This window comes from Epinephelus lanceolatus, chromosome 9 (genome assembly GCF_041903045.1).
Source record: "Epinephelus lanceolatus isolate andai-2023 chromosome 9, ASM4190304v1, whole genome shotgun sequence".
Classification (NCBI taxonomy): Eukaryota; Metazoa; Chordata; class Actinopteri; order Perciformes; family Serranidae; genus Epinephelus; species Epinephelus lanceolatus.
Window position 1 is genome coordinate 29,021,903 of NC_135742.1, and position 18,318 is coordinate 29,040,220.

Sequence of the window (18,318 nt, forward strand, 5' to 3'; positions counted from 1 at the left end):
AGACCACTGTGAATCCCTTACCTGAGCTTGACAGTACTGGCTGCAGAAGTGCTGGAGGTGGCAGCAGTAAGGTGTATAGCATAGGAGGCATGCTCAGATCCATCAGCAACAGCTGTCAGAGATATGGCTTTAGTCTTTTCTCCATGGGCCAGAGTCACTGAGCCTGAATATGAGGAAAGTAGCACATTACCAATATTAAGGAGGCAGTCATTACTCCATTGTTTAAGATGATGTGCAAGTCTACACTGCTATGATTCATTTTTTCAGGGATCATTCCTCCTATGGGTGTTTTACCTGAGCTTGGAGTGATAGCTCCCAGTCTGAATCCAGGTGAAGCCTGTCCTGAAGGATACCCAGCTTTCCACTGCACCCTGACATCCCCAAAGAGTCCCATTCGCGTCACCTTAGCTTCACATGTCCCTCTTTCTATATTTGAAACCTGCAGAGCCAGGGAGGCAAAGCCGACCTGCATAACATATGTGAGAGAAATCAGTTATTAATGGTGTTATCTTGTGGCCTCCTTTACCATTAAACCCAGCAAATAAATTAGGTAAAAATGTTTATTGTTCACTGTTGTCTCTTACAGCACCGAGCTACACATAATTAAATATAATTAAAGAGGTGAGGAGAGGTATACGAGAATGGGATTAAGGGACCTTTCAGCTGCCTTGAAAAGATAAAGTTGAGTGCTAACAGAGCAGTCAAAAACTCACCACTAACTCTGCTATAGAAGTTATAGGTAAGTTTAAATGACATTAAAGTGAGATGGAAGAGACTCCAGAGAAATATGGTGCTCTAGATCTCAAGTTTGTCATCTCTTGGCTAAGAAATAATTAAAGAAACAGAAATTATTAAACGGGATGTTTATTGATCCTCAGAAAGATCTCCAGCTGAGATATTCAGAGTGAAACAGTGATTATATCATCAGCAGAAACACACAACCTGCTGAAATATCTTATACCAAGATAGCAAGTTGCATCCTGAGTGCCCTGCAGAGGGAGAAATTTAAAAAAGAGTTTCTCCCTCAAAGATAAATCATACAGTATATCGACAAACCAAAAAACCAACAACCACAACTCACCTCTGAGCTGGCAGCTTCTTCGGGCACAGTCACTGTAGCAACGCTGGCCTCGTGTAGAAGACGAGGCGGAGAGCCAAGGATAGGACTGACTAGTCTCACATCAGTCAGCTCTGCTGTGAAACTCTCACCCACTGACAAAAACACCTACAGAGAGAAAAGCAGGAAAACAAGTGTTCAACTGGAGCTTAAAACAAAATAAGCTATGATATTTTTTTAAGCCTTTATTTGCTGAACACACATCTCTACTTAAGATCATCCTTACCTGACTGCTGATGGGCACAGTGATAGAGCTGAAGGTCTGTCCCTCTCTAAAGAACAGGCTTCCTTCAGCTTGTCCTCCTAGTATCTCCTCGATGTCCATCACTTCATCTATCCCTCCACTGATCCTGTAGCCCACACTAGCATTGCCAAACAGTCCGGCAAGCCGTGTCACATTCATAACCAGGACTCTAATGACCTCTGACTCCGACCCCACCACCATTATGGACTGTTGCTCAGGGTTCAGGGAAAAGACACCGTGGGGCTCATCATTAGCTCGCACCCTAAGGGTGAGAGAGGAAGATTCATTTCATTTCAAATGTACACATATTTCTACCTGGAAATCAGTATATGTTACTGAGTCTAACAGAACCATCATGACAAACCTGATGCGCGCCCTGATGAGGTTTGGGTTGGCATCCAGAGTAGCACCACCCTCCACAGCTGTCAGTTGGACAGTGTAGAGCTCCTCCAGCTCTGGCACTGTATCAGGCAACAGGCTGAGGATAATTTCCGCATCCCTTTGGCCTTCTGGAATCATTACTGAGCCAGCTAAGGCTAGGAAGTCACCTGCTGTATCCGAGTCACTCTGTATCTGCCAAAGCACCTGAGGTTTGCGAAAAAAAGTATGGTTGTGTTAACAGTTTAACAGCGGCTACATGAATTCAATTCAGACAGTTTAAACACTGATACTGGATAGGACTGATGAAAAATAAATGTATACGGATGTAATCTCACCGTGATGTTACCCATGACACCCTCTCTGCGTGTGATAAACAGGGAAATGTTGAATGGGCCCTCTGCTTCTGTGGATTCATTGTAGACATGCTCACGAAGAGCATCCTCAGTAAACTGGACGATACCATTTGGGTCACCAAACTTCTCTATCTGGGAGACAAAAACACATTAGGGGCAAGTAGGGGTGAGTAGGGTGCTGAGGCTCACATCCCATTAGATTTCCTTCAGCAAAAAGTGCTTTGAAAATCAAATTGTGACAATCCTTTTTAAGCAATCTGATTCATAATGGTGAAATCAGCTTTTATTATACAATGAAGTACCTTTAGTGTTATGGAACCAGCCTGAGAATCAACATCCAGCTCTCCAGTGAGAATGCGGAGCTCTATAACAAATTCCTCTTCCACCTCCACTTCCCCATGGGGGAGAATCCGCAGCTCTATGGTACGTGTACCTTCCTCTCCGTCTCTGAAGAAGAAGGACCCGTTCACAGGCTCTCTAATGTCTGTATTGAGTGGAGGAAGGACGTCTCCACTGTTTGGGCCACGGATGAGCCAGGCAACCTGTCAAAAGGTAAAACCAGTTTGAATTCGTTGATGTCCATGAGGTATTACATCTGGGAGTAAACTGGTGGTAGATATTGTTCCTCATACCGTTGCATTGCCCACTAGGCCTCCTGCTCTCTCCAAAACAAGCATGAGTTTGAGAGTGGAGTTGGGATTGACCACAGTGATTAGGCTTTCATTTAGGAAACGGACCACCCCACTTGGAGAGTCACTTTTGGCAATGGTTACCCTGGCAACTCGATGAGAGCCTAGAACTGCTCCCCCTGTGGTTCCAACCAGCAGGACCTCAAATACCTCTGCATGTTCACTGCGGGAGATAATTACAGTGTTAAAATGGAATTAAATAATATCTTTGCTCGTGAATGTTTCTGTTGCATGTTTCTTGAAGTCACAGCGATTGAAATGTGTGACCTGCTGAGTTCCAGTGATTTATCTGCTACTTTGTTCTCCACAGTTTCACTTGTGCTTACATGATTGTCCAAGTCACGATACACTGATGTGGGTGGCACAGAAAATCTGTGTGTCTTAAATACAAATATGACCAGTTTAAGCTCCATATTTCTTGTAATTATTTCTAATTTCTCCTCTCACCTGTCAAGGTCATCTATTATAGTCACATTGATGTAGCTGGTATTCTGGCCATGGAAAAACATCACTGAGCCATTATTCAGGATGTAGTCGAGGTCAGGGGTTGCACTCAGGCCACTAGAAGTAAACTGAGCTGAGACCAGTCCATATAAGCCCTGTCTTCTCACCACTGGGATCAACAAAGTGCCCACATCCTCCTCAACTGTAAGACAGAAAGGCAAAAAAAACACAGGTTTTACTTGTGGTAAATATTTGCTGTGTATCAAATGGTGTGATAGCACAACTGAGTTCGATTTGTGTGTTCGCCTTGCTTGAACATATCACATTTCACAAGTTAGATTTCAAACTGCCTTTGTTTTGACTGTTACCTGTAATGTTGGTGTAATCCTGCCTGAACTCTATGATGCCCTCAGCATTGTCACTCTTTAAAATAACAACAGCAAGAGAAGAGATGTCGCCTATAGCTGGAGGCTGGTCCAGCTGGAGACCCGACTCCCTCACTGTGTAGTCCACAGCACTAACCACCAGAGGGAGACACAGAATAAGAGGTCACCGCCATGAAGTCTTTGACAGTCACATCAACACAGAAGTTTGTAAAAATGAAGGCTCTGCAATGCCTATATTATGAATGACCCTGAATTATCATTTGCAACAACCACTCAATTGAAGCTATAATAAACATTGTAACCAACAAAGATGTTTATCAACTCCAATTTATCAAGTTATCATACCTGTCATTGACGAGCTCCACTTCAGTGATGTTGAGGAGGAACATCTCAGCCTCCTCTGGAAGACTGTCATCCTGGATATACAGTGTGATTTGTTGTGAGGTCTGGCCTGGGGTAAAAAGTAGTCTTCCTACAGCTGGAGCGAAGTCCACTCCAGTGACCGCTGTGTTGCCTGAGGTCAAATAGGTCACCCACACGCTGCCCAGACTGCCAAAGGAGCGATTAACTGTCACATTCACCTGCAGTTAAAAGAGAAAATCAAATGGCTGTGGGTTAGATTTGTATACACAACCTTATTTATGAATGAGCCCACTCTAGCATATATCAGATCTGTGTATGAATCAGTCTCATTTTGTTGACCTCACCATTCCCTCCTCCTCGGAAGCAGTAAGCTGGCGCTGGGTGAAGGAGAACAGGCCGTAGGGGTTGTCACTAGCTACCATAACAATCTTGGCATGCTTGGCTATGGGATTGATTTCCAGTCCAGAGGTGGCAGAGGTCAGAGTAAGCTGATATTCACGGCGCTCTTCAGGGAGTTCATCATCCAGGGCCTGTTGTCATGATACATGTGACAGGGACATTTTTATAGAAAGTACATAGAAAGACATTATTATGATGCATTTTGGTCTGCATATGTGTATCCTGTGGTGCCTTGATACACCACATTTTGCTGTAAAATCAACAATCGATATCATTCAATACCTTGAGAATAATTGTGGCAGCAGACTGTCTGTCTCTCATAGTCACAGTGCCAGAGATCACTTCAAACTCAGACATGACAGCTGGAGTGATGTTCCAGTACACCTGGACCTCCCCAAACACACCTGGCCCACGCACAAGGCTGGGGGGTACACACAAATATACACAAGGATTTTAACATTTACATTCTTAATCAATAAATGGAGGCTCTCTTGTTTATTTCCCCAGGTGCATAATACAGTTTGATGTTTATCTCACCTGACCACTGCACTGCCATTGTAATCTCCCTGTGGCTCTCCGATGAGGATGTTCCTGGAAGACTCTTCTATTCCAATAATCCCCAGGGCAGCTTTGTCTGCCCTGATAATGATGGTGGCCATGCCTAGAGGAGTGCGTGAAGAGACAGTAAGTGAAGACGGTATATTTTTTCAATCAAGTGATGCGCTCAAGTTTTTTTCATAAATACAGACCATTTAAGGGGTCGATGACAGCACCACTCTCAGCAGGAAACAGCCAGACAGTGAAATGCTCATCTCCTTCCAGTACAGTGTCAGCGAGGGCTCTAATCACAAACGTCTTCATAGAGTCAGTCTGTAAAGTATGAAAAGTATATCAGACCTCATGATGCAGCATAATGTGTGTAGCACATAAAGATAAAAGATAGAATATTTCTCAAAATTCTTACTACAGGCTAATTAAATCATTCGATATAAATAATAATGTAACAACATATGGTGGGACAGTGACACAGCCCTGTTTATACTGTACCTCAGTGAAAACAAGAGTTCCATTAAAAGGTGAGAGGTCATCTGCAGCCTGGTCTTCCAGCTGCCACGCCAAAGTCACTGCCCCCTCGCCTCCTGAACTGCGTAGCACCGCTAGCGTCGCCACAGCAGCCGGATCATCCGCAAACTCTGGCTCACTAATAGTAACCTAAGAGAGATGATTATTTGTGATAATGAAAAAGTAAAGTAAATGAAAATGAACCCTGTTGATGGAGACAGTGTCCTTAAGTGTACAGTAAGTTATTTAGACTCACCTCCAGTTCCTGAAATCCAAACCGTCCGAGAGGTGAGTCATTGGGTGGAATGCTGACAGTTACAGATGTCACTTCTCCCAGTCGAGCACCACCAATCACACGCAGTAAATCCACTCTAAAGGTCTCCAAAGTCTCCACCCGTTCGTCATCCAAGATGGTGATGGCAATGGTGGCTTTGCTCTATAATAACAACGGATAAACACAAGCTGACACCCTGGAAGCTGTATGCAACAATCTACGGACAGCTTCATGTCATGGCTTAATGTGAAATCAAATGTAGGTTAATTTCAAATAACAACAGTTTATTTGTCTACCTGCCCATCTTGAAAGGTGATGTTCCCAGATGTGGGACTGAAATCGTTAAGATCAGCAGTGACTGGCTGAGCCTCCCAGTACAGGACCAGTCTTCCAGTTGTACCAGCGAGTCGCACCACTGACAGACTGAGGATGTTGTCTGGTGGTGGCAACTCATATGCCAGCATGCTTCCAGTGACATCCTGGACAAAATATTTGTTTCATTATATTGAATGTAATTAGTAGTTAAATTTCTATGTAGTCTTTTAGATTAGATGTGTCACTGCTGCATCAGCTGAGAAATTATTCCTAATGAAGCTATTTAGGTACCAAACCAGAGGTTTGCAAACTGTACAAAGACATAAATTCTTAAATCGCCATTAAAAATGTATGTCCAAGTCACAGTCACAGAGATGACCCTGCGCTCACCTCAGAAACATTGAACTGTAGAATCCCTCGAGGGTCATCATTCTCCTGGATGGTGACCTCTGCCACTTCCATACCAGGCCTCTTCACACTGGGCTGCCCTGCTCCCACTGATCCTCTAATTAGCTCCACACTGGTGATATTTATCAGGAAACTCTCTGCCAGCTCTGGGATGTCATCCTTCCAAAACAAACATGAAGACATACACTAAATAAAAGAAAAACAAACATGCTCTCTCTATCTTAACACAGAATTTATATAGCAAGGGTGAGAAAGACTGATAAGATAGATAAGAAAAGGCATAATTTATTGAAGGTTCATAGTTAATTCTGGATAAATGTAACAGAAGGAGACAAGGAGATGAAATCTTAAATGTATCCCTCTAGCAACGGCCTACGCCTGGCATTTAAAGGCTGGTCTTTGCACAGTCACAGGGCTGGTTAGAGTACACATGTTTTATCCTGAAGGCAAAAGAACAGGAGTATGCATAACAAGCCTGAATGGGCGTGAGTGTGGGAGGTGTTAGATAAAATTGTGGCTGAGACTGAGCAAGAAAATGTATTATCCCTTATCTCAGATGGGAGATGGATTACATTGTAAGATTGTATGCTCTCAGTCTTTTTCCTTATACTTGCCCTCTTGGTTTTACATGCTAAGTAGATAAAAGGACTCAATGCTCTTTTAATTACCGGTAGGATTGTGACAGTGACAAGGGCCACAGTAGCACCATTTATCATGATGATGGTGTTGTCTTTGGGAGTGTAGTCCTGTCCTGCAGTGGCCTGGTTAGATGGGGGCTGGTACAGGGCCGGGCTGGTCTGGTAATGGATTTCCACCTCACCTGAAGAGCCCTGCTCCCTCACTATTGAGAGAGTCACATTGACCGGGTACCCTGCAGAATGGGAGAAAAGAGAGATTACATAAATCAGTGTTAAAAGATTGCATTGAAATTATATTTACAAAGACCTCTCATGTCATGGATGATGGCAATAACAAACTAAATCAAACAAAATCCCATAAAGTTAAGTTAAATAATATTTGAAGGATGGTATAAAGGTATGCAAGTCTCATGTTTGGACTTTTCTGACATTTGAGGCCAGCCTCCAACACACCGATTAAGACAAATCCGAAATACTTCACATCCTGGAAATCACTGCAGATCTCCTTTACAGTAAATCTCAAAGTGTGATTACTGTAAAAGCTACTTAAGAAACTCATCCAAAAATAAGAACGATTGGTATTCAGTGACCAGCTTAACTCACAGCAACTGTTTCTTGGCTGAAGAGAAACCACAGTTGGTGGATATCTTTGAATAGGTTAGCAATAATGTAAACTCATTACACAAAATAAAACTCCGCTGCACTGTGATCCAGTAACAACACACATATACTGACAAATCATCACTCATGTATTAATGTCTTGTGACATAAATTCTACCCTTACTCTGTGGTTCCTGTGTTAGTGTAAACTGGGAGTCCAGATGCCATCCAATCACCCCGTAGGGAGAACCATTTGGTAGGATGCTGAGAAGAGCTTGCGCCCGCTGCTTGTCGATGACCGCAGCCTGTCGAAGGTCCTGCAGCCCCACAGTGGTGACATCTATGAGGGCGATGGTGACATTCTCCCTCAGCTCTGGGACACCATCTGCTATCACAGTCAGTGAGATGATGGCCACCGACTGGCCCTCGGAAAATGTAACCTAGGATATCAAAACATTTTTTATTACTTGATCCTACAAATTTGAGACATTACATTTTAATTTTCCCATTTTGGTGAGCATTTCATTTTCTAATATGCTGCCAATACATACAGTAATGTTTCTTAAGTATGACTGGAGGGCAAGGTTTACTCACCACTCCTGAAGTGGGGTAAATGTCTGCCAGACTGCCGTTGGCAGCCCAGTGGACAGTCAGGCGGCCAAAAGTCCCTCTTTTCCTCTCCACACTGAGGGAAATCTGATTATTTTGCTCCAACTCCTCCACTTCCACAGATAGGGAATTCTGCAGAGAAGAAATGACAATACATTTCTGTATTACAATAGCTTTTGGTAATACTTAAGAATACCTTGAGGTTTAACGAAATGACTGTAGCATGACGACTAATTAAAGGGAAAATGTGACACCTTTTATGTGGATGTCCAGTCAGTGTTGTTGGTAAATGTTGTCAATGAAGGCATATTGACCGAGAAAGCTGGGTTCAGCAGCCGCAAAAGCTGTTTACATTCCCACATCTAGCGTAGTCATCTTATGTGACAGTGACGTAGTTGGGGGCAGGAAGAACTACAGATTGGATATCTCCTCCAGGTAGCCAGGGGCCGTGCTCTTAATGCCTCCAAGCCAGAACTTCCTTGCTCTCTTCAATTGTATTGCAAATGCAAAGCAAACATATCATCAGTGTTATGGCTCAGTTGTATTTATTCAAGCCAGTAGATATGGCCTAAGAACTGTAGTGGAGAGACGCTGAAGCTGTGGTGGAGAGCCTTCAGAACCTGGGCTGCTGAGAGCAAACATCGACTGGTGGTGCCTCTGCTAAAAGGGCTGTTTTTGTTGCATACTGTTGCCAACGCTGCAAGAGCCCCACGAGAACAGTTGTATGATGTTACCATCATCAAAGTTCCTCCTCACTTGGACAGAGGTGGGCTGGAAACCTTCTTCAGGTTTCCAAAGATAAACTGCAAAAGACAATCCGGACCAGCAGGGCCGAGACAGCAGATAACCATTGAGTGAGTGTTTCTGTCACCTTACGCAGTTGTAAGCTATTTTGTTGAGTTACCTCTTAGTGAAATGCTCTGAGTAATTTTAGTTGGGCTCTTATTGTAAAAGGTAAAAAAACAGAAAGTGAAAGTGAAGCGGTAATGTGCTGCTTTTTTTTCATTTTACCTGTAGAAGTACAGGCAGAACTTATAAACCTCTTGGTACATGTCGGCACTGCTGGCACGGCCCAGCAAGAAGGGGAACTCAGCTTCCTCTGTCAGTATAGCACGCACTGAGAACTTTATTGCTTAGATTGGCTACATTTGCCATTAACAATGATTGGACACTCACATAAAAGATGGTGAATTTTCCCTTTAACACGACAGACAAATGCACAAGCTGTTTAATATCAAAATTTGTATGTGCTTACCTGAGCAAAGCCGATGACCCCATGGGCATCATCGTTGGTTGGGACAATGACAGTCACCTGACCACCAAATCCAATCTCAGCCCCGCCCTTTGGATTCTTCAGGCTGACCTGGAAGTGTTCCTGCTCCTCAGGGATGTCGTCATCTACAATGGTCACTGCTATCTCTAACTCGCTGTCACCTGGTGCAAAGTGCAACTCCCCAAAACTGAATGTGAGAAAATAAAGAAAGACATATCAGGCATTACTTAACTTTCTTTATGTCTTATTTCTCCTTAGGCAGGATTTGCTTTTCTGGGCAAAACAAGCCTGTTAGTGACTTTTAAAAGCAATTTGGGTACCTGGGTATGAAGTCAGACTGGTTGGAGACAGAAGTGAATTCGTAAACAGTGGAGCTATTCTCTTCAGAGGAAGCCAAGAGGGTCTTGGTGGTGTTGAGCGATGGGACCATGAGAGAAAGGAAGCTAATGGCTGGAGGGGCCCTCAGGACCATGGCAAACAGGTCGACATCAGACCTCCAGGAGTACAGTGATGAGCCATTTCTTCCAGCTAGCAGGACATAAGCTATGAGGAAGGAAAAGGTCTGGTCAGTGTTCAAACATAACTGGATACAGATTGAAACAAAGCAGCTTATGACATTTGAGCTTACTGATCCCAGAAGGAGCTGTAAAGGGGTGAATAGAGGTGAGGCCTGGGTGAGGAATGGACTGATAAAGCTGCGGTGAAGGCTGCTCTGAGCTCCACTGTAACACCTCACAGGATGGAGAGAAACCTGGAGAAAGAAAAAGGAATGCACAGAAACAAATGCTGATTAACGTGCTCTCATGCTAGAATAGCATGTTTATGTAAAGTAAGGACTGGTTTGAATGACACACCCAAGACTGACAAATTACAACCTCCGAATCCCTCTGTGGCTCTGCTCTGCTCCACACTGAGGCCTTTCCCGTAAACCCACAACAGGTCTGAACCAAGGAAACTCACCACTTTTGCAGACTCAGAGGGATTATGTCTCATCAAAATATACAGAGCGTAGTATAAATATATGATCTGGCCTGCACTGTGAATTTTGTCATCTTAGTTGAGACAACAGAACAAGGCTGTTTTGTCTGCAACAGACACGTAGTTTCTGTGCGCCTTCTAAAGTATCACCGATTTGTTTGTACTGTGCTAACCAACATTTAACCGCTGCAAAATCCACTAGAAAGTACACTGAGAGAACAACCACAGAAAACAGCATCTCATTATTGCAAAAACACAACCAACCCATAAGCACACCATAGACTAAGAGCACTTGACTCCTATTCTGGGCCATTTTTAAATATGTAATCTCTGCACCACAAACCTTTGAAGTTAACAAGCTCGTATATTTTCAACTAACCAGTTTAATTATGTTCAAATACATAGAGTGACAGTAGTTATTTAAACGTGCAAGAAAAACCCACAGCATTCAATCATGATATCAAAGCAAAACAGCTCACCTTCAATGACAACCAACAGGAGAGTGTCGTCTGCTCTGGTGTTGATTGCCTCCACCTGAATGGCTCTGCCAGTGAGTTGGAGTGACTGTGGATTCTGAAATCTTCCATTGTCCCACTGCAGCAAAGAGCAGCTGACAGTCTGTCTGTCTACGCACAATAACAGGTAGGGAACGCCTGCTCGAGTGAATGGAGTTACACTGACGATGTCCTGTTCGAGGTCAAGAGTCTGGAGGAGGGTGAAGGAGCCTCCAGTCCAAATAAAAATCTGTGGCATGAAACAAAACCTGATTTTAGTCATGTTAGGCTTGAAATTCCTCATGATCTTGAAATAATTAAAAACAATTAGATATCGGTCTAAACAGTGGGACAGTCAGCCTCACCTGGCTTGATGCAATCAGATAATCCCTGCCTTCGGTGGAGAAGTGTTTCACATCCAGAGCTTCAATGCCTAAGATTTGTTCCTAGAGAAATCAGATTGTCTCAAATCATATGACAATAATACAAGACAGTGCCACTCTGTTATGGTAACATACAACAACGTGATAGCAATGTTGTACAAGGACTGAGTTTATATACATACCAACGTGATGTTGAGGTCCTTCTGCAATTTGAAGATGCTGAGGTTGGCAGCAGGGGAGAAGGGAGGACCACTATGTGCAATGCCCATGTAGGTAGAGCCATTTACTGCAAAGCCCACACAGCTGCTGGGGTCCTGAACCCTAACAGACTGTAATGACCAAAAGACAGAGAGATTTTTATGCTAACGACATAATTAGCTTGTTGCCCTGGCTCATTGCTACTGGATGTTTTAGTATGTAAGAGCATCATGTGCTAGTTGAAGGACAGTGCTATTGTAAGCCTACCTCTACTGGTACAAAAACACCCTGCCACTGATAAAGAATGGCCAAGGTGTGGGATGATCCAACAACAGGCTTCCTATCCAGCCTCATAGCCAGGAAGGAAGGGCCTTCAGGAACGGAGCACCAAGAAGAGGTGGGGTTGTCCTCAAAGCTCTGGTACACACCCATCACTGGGAGGTGACCCTCTAGAAAATAAGGAGAAAAATGAATCATAATTGCTTACTGGAAGGGACAAAGGGTTAAAGGAACAGCAGAAGAAAAGAGGAGCATTTATGAGTGTTCAAGAAGTTGAGGTGACTTTGAATTAAGACATTTGTTGGCCTCACCAGAGGCAATAGCTGTGTCAGACTGTGTCTCCCATTCCACACTGACAGCTGACTCCAGACCATTACTGCGAGACACGGTGAGGAAGACTGCTCTGCCGCCTTCATCAGCAACCACCTCTGTGTTAGTTCTGTACAAACACACATAGAATAAGACACATTTTTACAGCCACACGTACATATGACATTAAATACTGCCAGTGTTTAGGCTATTCTAGATTTGAGATCCTTTCGTACAACTGTATTGAGACCTGTTCATAGTAGGTCCGATGCGGAACAAGCCAGAAGGAGCCAAGTTCTCCAAGACGGTGATGAGAGTTTGGAGTTGGTCACCCAGTCGTGCACCTCCTGTTGGGCTGGACAAGGTTACTGTGAAGGTTTCATTTACTTCAGGCTCAGCATCCAGTACTGCCCAGATCTCCAGCATCTGAAACAACACATAAAGATTAGATAAAGACTACTACAATGTATTATACAGTAAAATTTTAAAGCTTTAAGAGCAATGGAAAAGAAAAATTGCTCTTTAACACTATACATGTTTTGTCATGTTTTTATTGCCATATAACCAGTAAAAATCTACTTTCCCACACCTTAAATCTGACTCCATCCTCTAGCACCACAAACCCTTGTGCTGGCATCAAATCATCCTCTGCTAGACTCCCGTTGGCGTCAGTTATTGTAAACTGAACAGTTACGGTGCCAAATGTGCCTTCCTCAGGGTTACGAACCACGTACAGGGTGGCTACGCTCTCACTCAGCCCAGACACAGATGTGGGCTCCATCAATAAGAAGTGCTCACTGGTGTTAAAGGAAATAACACCATGTCCATCGTCACTCGCCAGGATATTCACGGTTGCTACAAGAAAAAAATACAGATGAAGATTAGCAAAATAATATCATAGATACGTGCAGTATAGGCAGAGGAGAACAAATCAGCAGTCAATTCTTATAAATTTAACAGTAATTTCATAATACTAATACTGTTGTGTTTCACAAATCTCATTCAGGGCGCCCTATTTAAACTGCCTACTGTTGGCCTGCCTACTGTTGCTGCTTCCTCTGCAAGCTGCTTCGCAACCCGCCCCCACCCCAGCTCCTCCTTTTCATGTTGTGTCTGACTTTTTGATGTCATTTCTGTTTGTCACTGATGCTGCTCTGTTCTGTTCCCAGGGGTCTTTGCTACTGCTCTCCCTGCCTTAGGCTTTCAATGTAGGCACATGGAAGGGCCGAGAGGTGTACTCTCTCTGTCTAAAGCTTTCCACGTAGGTGTGTGAAAGAGGCTTTCTGTGTAGGCTTAGGAAAGGCAGAGGGGCCCCAGAACAGAGCCATACCGCCAAATATAAAACTGCACATGGAAATTAAGTTTTCTTTGACTAAAGTGTTCCTGACTGAACTTTGTTCCAGTTTCTGTAACTGTTATGACCCAAAATAAATTGATAGGTTTATTGTAAGTAAGCAACAGTACACAACATGCTGTCCTTTTGTTTTCATATACCTTGTTGTCACCTCGTTGTGTACTGTTACCTTCATACTTAAGCACCAACTGTCGAAAAAATTGGCTATGTTTAAAACGTCATTCAGTTTTTTAAGTGTGTTTGCAGTCTGTTAATTCATGGTTAGGAACGCCATGAGAGAGATACACTGTGGCTATTGGTTACCTACAGTTTGATTTAACTTGCCCATTTATATAGAACAGAGATATACAATAACTGTTCCCATACAAATCCTATAACATCTGCTGCCAGCCAATCAGAAACAAGTATTTTCTATGGTCATGGTATGAGACCTCCTTTATCTCACATGTTGTTAATTTATCTAACTGCCCTTAAGAAATCTTTACTAAGTCTTGACCATGAATTGCATATTATGTACTTCATATTTTAACTGTGCACTGGAAGCTTATGTTTCACTTCCTTGGACATTTCAGAAATTCTATTGTTTTCTATTCTGCCCTGCTATCTACCTGTGGTATTGGCTCCCAGCTCCAGTCCAGAAGAAGGCTCGGACAGGATGAGCTGGAACCTCTCAGCTCCCTCTGGAATGGCGTCATCGATGATCTGCACTTCTACAAACTTGTGCCTTTCGCCATCAACAAAATGAAGCATCTGTGTGAACAGAAGGGTTTTCAGTTTAAACACTTCATGCTACCACAGGTCTATGAAGTCTCTCAGTCATCCAAGTAATGGTATATTTAGAGGGGCTAAGTCAACGGCAACTGGACTTGCCTCAGATTCTTGAAAACCTTTTTTTCTCTCAACCAAAAGGCTTCTTCAGTTCATCTTCTTCAGAAGTGAAGAGCCCAGTTGCTCTTGACTTAGCCCCTCTAGATATTCATGCTACTACAAGTACATGATGTGCTGTGTAAGTATGTATGTGTAGGTGTGTGACTTTGTGTGTATGGCTGACCGTTTCACTGGTGTTGTAGTCCAGTCCCTGTTGAGCTTCCAGGTTCTGAGCATAGAAGAGGAGAGAGACATTCCCATACGTCCCCTTGTTCCTGTAGGCCACTAGAGTCAAAACTCCTGTTGTTTCATTCACTTCAAACCTGGTAACAAGAACACATTTGGATGATTAAAAAACAGTATGTACAAATCAACATAAAGAATGTGTTATTGGTGGGTGCATTTCTTACATGGTGTTTGTCCATTCAATGACTCCTCTTATTCCATCATTAGCAGCAATGCTAACCTCTGCCATCAAACCCTGGGTGTCTGGGGAAATTACATCATATAAAAAGGAAACATATAACTTTTAGACTGTCAACTGTTTATAATGAATGTAGTAATACATTAAGTAATGTCAGTGCTGACTTCAGAGATTTCACTACAGTGCAAGCACCAACAGCAAGATGTGCAAGAGGAAACTGTAGAGGATCTAATGTCCGTCATGGCACATTTGAGCAAAGGATTACAGCTAAGAAGCGTCTCCTGTAAGTGGCTTGAAGACTGAGCAGCCAAGTCTTTTGGGCGGACTGATTTATGACCCCCTGAATAGTCTTCTCCCATTCACTCTATGGCCAAGACACTGGGAGGCCAGCTACGGGTTTAGTTTGGCTTTCTGTCTCCTCACCACACAGTGCTACTCGGCTCCCACCAAATCCCCAGGCTTCCTCAATCATGGAAAGCATCAATCTCACCATCCAAGCCACATAATGACTGCTGCCAAAAGAGCGTCCGTGTGTTTACTGTGTGTCTCCACGCAGAAGGCCCATAGTATTCTGGGAGCTTGCTGCTGTGCCCGTAGTATTCTGTCTACTCATCACTTTCTAAAGTTACTCATTCATAAATTGGACTGTGGTTTGGATTATGCAAAAGCAGTTGCAGTAACTACCAAGCTATTTTATGGTGCATTTTGACAGTCAACTACAATGTTGTAGTTTCATGTACCATACGGGAATACTGTACATCAAACTACATGACATTTGAGACAAAGCTTGTGAACATATGAGTGTGTATTTTACCTGGCAATGTGCAATACACAACTTCTACTCATCAAACAGAGGAAATGGTGAGAAATTATAAACAGAAAAGAAGGAGAGTGATTTCATAAAAATGCAGAAACTATTTAAAAATGCAAAATACATCAGAAAAAAGTAGGGCTGCAACTAAAGATTGTTTTTCATTGGTGAGTTTTTCCTTCAATTAATTGATTAGTTGTTTGATCTATAAATGTCAGAAAATGGTGAATAATATTAATTCATGTTTCCCAAAGCCCAAGATGACATCTTCACGTCTTGTTTAGCTCACAGTCCAAAGATATTCAGTTAACTGTCATTGAGGAGTGAAGACACCAGAAAATATTTACATTTAAGAAGCTGGAATTAGACATTTTGACTTTTTTTCTTAAAAAAATTACTCAAACCGATTAATGGATGATCAAATTAGTTGGTAGTTAATTAAATAGTTGTCAACTAATTGATTAATTATTGTAGCTCTTGAAAAAAATGGAGGAAACAGAAAAACAATTACAGAAATCAAACAATTTCAATAATGTAATTTATGTAATTCGGCACTACGATGGCACATCTGTCTACAATGGCCTAAGGTGATTAAATAAATTTAGTAACAGCTTTAGTGCAGATTAGCTCCATACCCAGTTGGGGAACAGTGGCAAGAGTTGTGATGAGTACTGCTGATGTTATGTTGACGAGGAAGAACTCCTGCAACTCAGGAATGTCATCCTGTTAAAACAAACAGGAATAAAAAGCTTTTAAATTCCACATTCAAACAAATCTGCTTCAAGGATTTAGAGCTTGTCTCACAAAGAAAATAAGAGCTTATACTGGCTGAGAACTAATATCCATTTCGTCATCTTGTTCAAAAAAAGTTAACATTGTAATCCCACAAATCAGTAATCAGAAAACAAAAAAGATGAATGGAAGGACAAATCATGGCACAATGTTGTGGAAAAAACAGTCTGGTCTGAGGTATTGAGTTTGATGAAAGACAAATGAAAATGGAAAATAGCCAAGACCTTTACCTCCAGTATGGTGACAGGGATGGCAACAGAGGTCTGCCCATCTTGAAGGATTACAGAACCAGTACCAGAGATGAAGTCTTGCCCAGGTTCAGCGAGAGCACCCTCCAGCTGGGTCATGTCTTGTAGAGAACCTCTTATAACCTCATACGTGATATTTACTGCTCCTGTACACAAACATTAGGTATGATTTCAGTCACCAGGTAATAATTGAAATGAATTAATTAAAAGGGAATCCATTCATTCATTTAGTACACATTTTTGTGTTCACGCTCACCTGAGGCTCCAAACTCTCTATTGACGTAGATGTTTATAGTTCGGTCTCGTTCCTCTGTGGTCACCCTGAGAGATGAAGGGGCGATGGTCAGCAGCCCATAGGGCTGGTCGCTGGTGTCCACAGTAAGCACTGCTTCACTGCCCTGAACATCCAGGGCAGCATGGCCTGTCACCGCAACACCTGTGCGGAAGTCAGGGGAACATTAATCTGTGTAAGAATCCTGACAAGGCTTATTTTGAGATATTTCTATTTTCATGCACAATTATCGACCACAAAGATACTAAGAGCAAATGCATTACCGAACGTTTGTACGTTGGACAAGGAAACTTTGTATTCGTCTTTGTCCTCTGGTGTGGCATCCTCAAGGAGCTGCAGGGCTATGGTGCCATTTAGTTCTCTCTGAAGGAGAAACATCCCAAATACATAATTAGTCCTGGAGACAATTCAATTTCATCTTTTTTTAGTTGACTTTATAAGCTCTGTGGTTGATACCTTCAGCCACCTACACAGGAGAACCACCATACTGTGCAATAAATGTGTTTAATCCAACAATAATCTGATCAATGATTTCCATTTAATATTTACCTCAGTGAAGAAAAGTGTCCCTGAGGTTTGGCTGAAGGTTCGGTGTACAAGGGGCCCCTGAACAGTCCAGTCCACAGTGACATTACCCAAACCTGGAGCTGTTCTCAACACTAATAAGGACAGCCTCTCACCTGTAAAATGAAATACAAGTTCAAACATAGGTTTGTAAAGATGGATACATTTATGGACGTCCAATGTGAAATCCTTTATTTATACTGTAGGTGCCAGTAGAGGCAACTCAAGGTCTCAACTGTATGGATTATGCTCAGGGACACTTCAACCGCTCATGCATACATAATTTCAACACAATGACAGACAACCACAGAGCCCACCTGTTGCTACATGCCGTCATTACTCAGAGTGCATTCCCTTACGTTTGCACTCATACATAATGAGGACACATCTCTAGTGACAGTGGAGAGGTTTTGGAATTTAAAAAATTGGGAGTGATATTTTTCCTGGACACACTGAAAATCCAAACACACTTGAAAATTATCCAAGACAACTACCCACCTTCTCTGGCGATGACAGAACGTGAGGCTGGATGAAATCCTATTATCCCAGCCACATTATCGTTAGCCAGTATCACTATGGTTACGGTGTCAGAGCTGGGCAGGATCCGACTTCCTCCCTCCGTATTAACAAGACCAATCATGAGGCTCTCGTTGTCCTCTGGCTCAATATCATCTCTGATTACTATCTCTATTGTCTTCTTCAGATCACCTGTAGGCAGAGAGGATAAAGTACACACATGCTGTTTAATTGGACATTTGATGCGGCTTTTT

The 18,318-nt window shown here is 42.7% G+C and overlaps 1 protein-coding gene across 1 annotated transcript in view; it reads right to left on the bottom strand.

Moving 5' to 3' along the window:
* The window catches only part of adgrv1 (adhesion G protein-coupled receptor V1), a 130,921-nt gene that overhangs the window by 69,133 nt on the left and 43,470 nt on the right, over positions 1-18,318 (bottom strand). The window contains exons 37-77 of the mRNA XM_033619455.2: positions 18,047-18,256; positions 17,534-17,664; positions 17,248-17,347; positions 16,949-17,128; positions 16,675-16,838; positions 16,288-16,375; positions 14,828-14,906; positions 14,602-14,740; positions 14,159-14,300; positions 12,786-13,051; positions 12,447-12,622; positions 12,199-12,326; positions 11,876-12,057; positions 11,593-11,739; positions 11,393-11,473; positions 11,013-11,277; positions 10,184-10,306; positions 9,876-10,098; positions 9,538-9,742; positions 8,268-8,414; positions 7,858-8,113; positions 7,104-7,306; positions 6,418-6,594; positions 6,009-6,191; positions 5,695-5,874; positions 5,424-5,588; positions 5,126-5,246; positions 4,914-5,037; positions 4,659-4,797; positions 4,322-4,507; positions 3,960-4,195; positions 3,597-3,745; positions 3,232-3,430; positions 2,728-2,947; positions 2,398-2,637; positions 2,078-2,227; positions 1,726-1,946; positions 1,344-1,623; positions 1,082-1,225; positions 295-466; positions 22-163 (exon numbers count right to left, since the gene is read on the bottom strand). Coding sequence (XP_033475346.2) covers positions 22-163; positions 295-466; positions 1,082-1,225; positions 1,344-1,623; positions 1,726-1,946; positions 2,078-2,227; positions 2,398-2,637; positions 2,728-2,947; positions 3,232-3,430; positions 3,597-3,745; positions 3,960-4,195; positions 4,322-4,507; positions 4,659-4,797; positions 4,914-5,037; positions 5,126-5,246; positions 5,424-5,588; positions 5,695-5,874; positions 6,009-6,191; positions 6,418-6,594; positions 7,104-7,306; positions 7,858-8,113; positions 8,268-8,414; positions 9,538-9,742; positions 9,876-10,098; positions 10,184-10,306; positions 11,013-11,277; positions 11,393-11,473; positions 11,593-11,739; positions 11,876-12,057; positions 12,199-12,326; positions 12,447-12,622; positions 12,786-13,051; positions 14,159-14,300; positions 14,602-14,740; positions 14,828-14,906; positions 16,288-16,375; positions 16,675-16,838; positions 16,949-17,128; positions 17,248-17,347; positions 17,534-17,664; positions 18,047-18,256 — 7,063 coding nt within the window. The remainder of the gene's footprint in view (positions 1-21; positions 164-294; positions 467-1,081; positions 1,226-1,343; positions 1,624-1,725; positions 1,947-2,077; positions 2,228-2,397; positions 2,638-2,727; positions 2,948-3,231; positions 3,431-3,596; positions 3,746-3,959; positions 4,196-4,321; positions 4,508-4,658; positions 4,798-4,913; positions 5,038-5,125; positions 5,247-5,423; positions 5,589-5,694; positions 5,875-6,008; positions 6,192-6,417; positions 6,595-7,103; positions 7,307-7,857; positions 8,114-8,267; positions 8,415-9,537; positions 9,743-9,875; positions 10,099-10,183; positions 10,307-11,012; positions 11,278-11,392; positions 11,474-11,592; positions 11,740-11,875; positions 12,058-12,198; positions 12,327-12,446; positions 12,623-12,785; positions 13,052-14,158; positions 14,301-14,601; positions 14,741-14,827; positions 14,907-16,287; positions 16,376-16,674; positions 16,839-16,948; positions 17,129-17,247; positions 17,348-17,533; positions 17,665-18,046; positions 18,257-18,318) is intronic.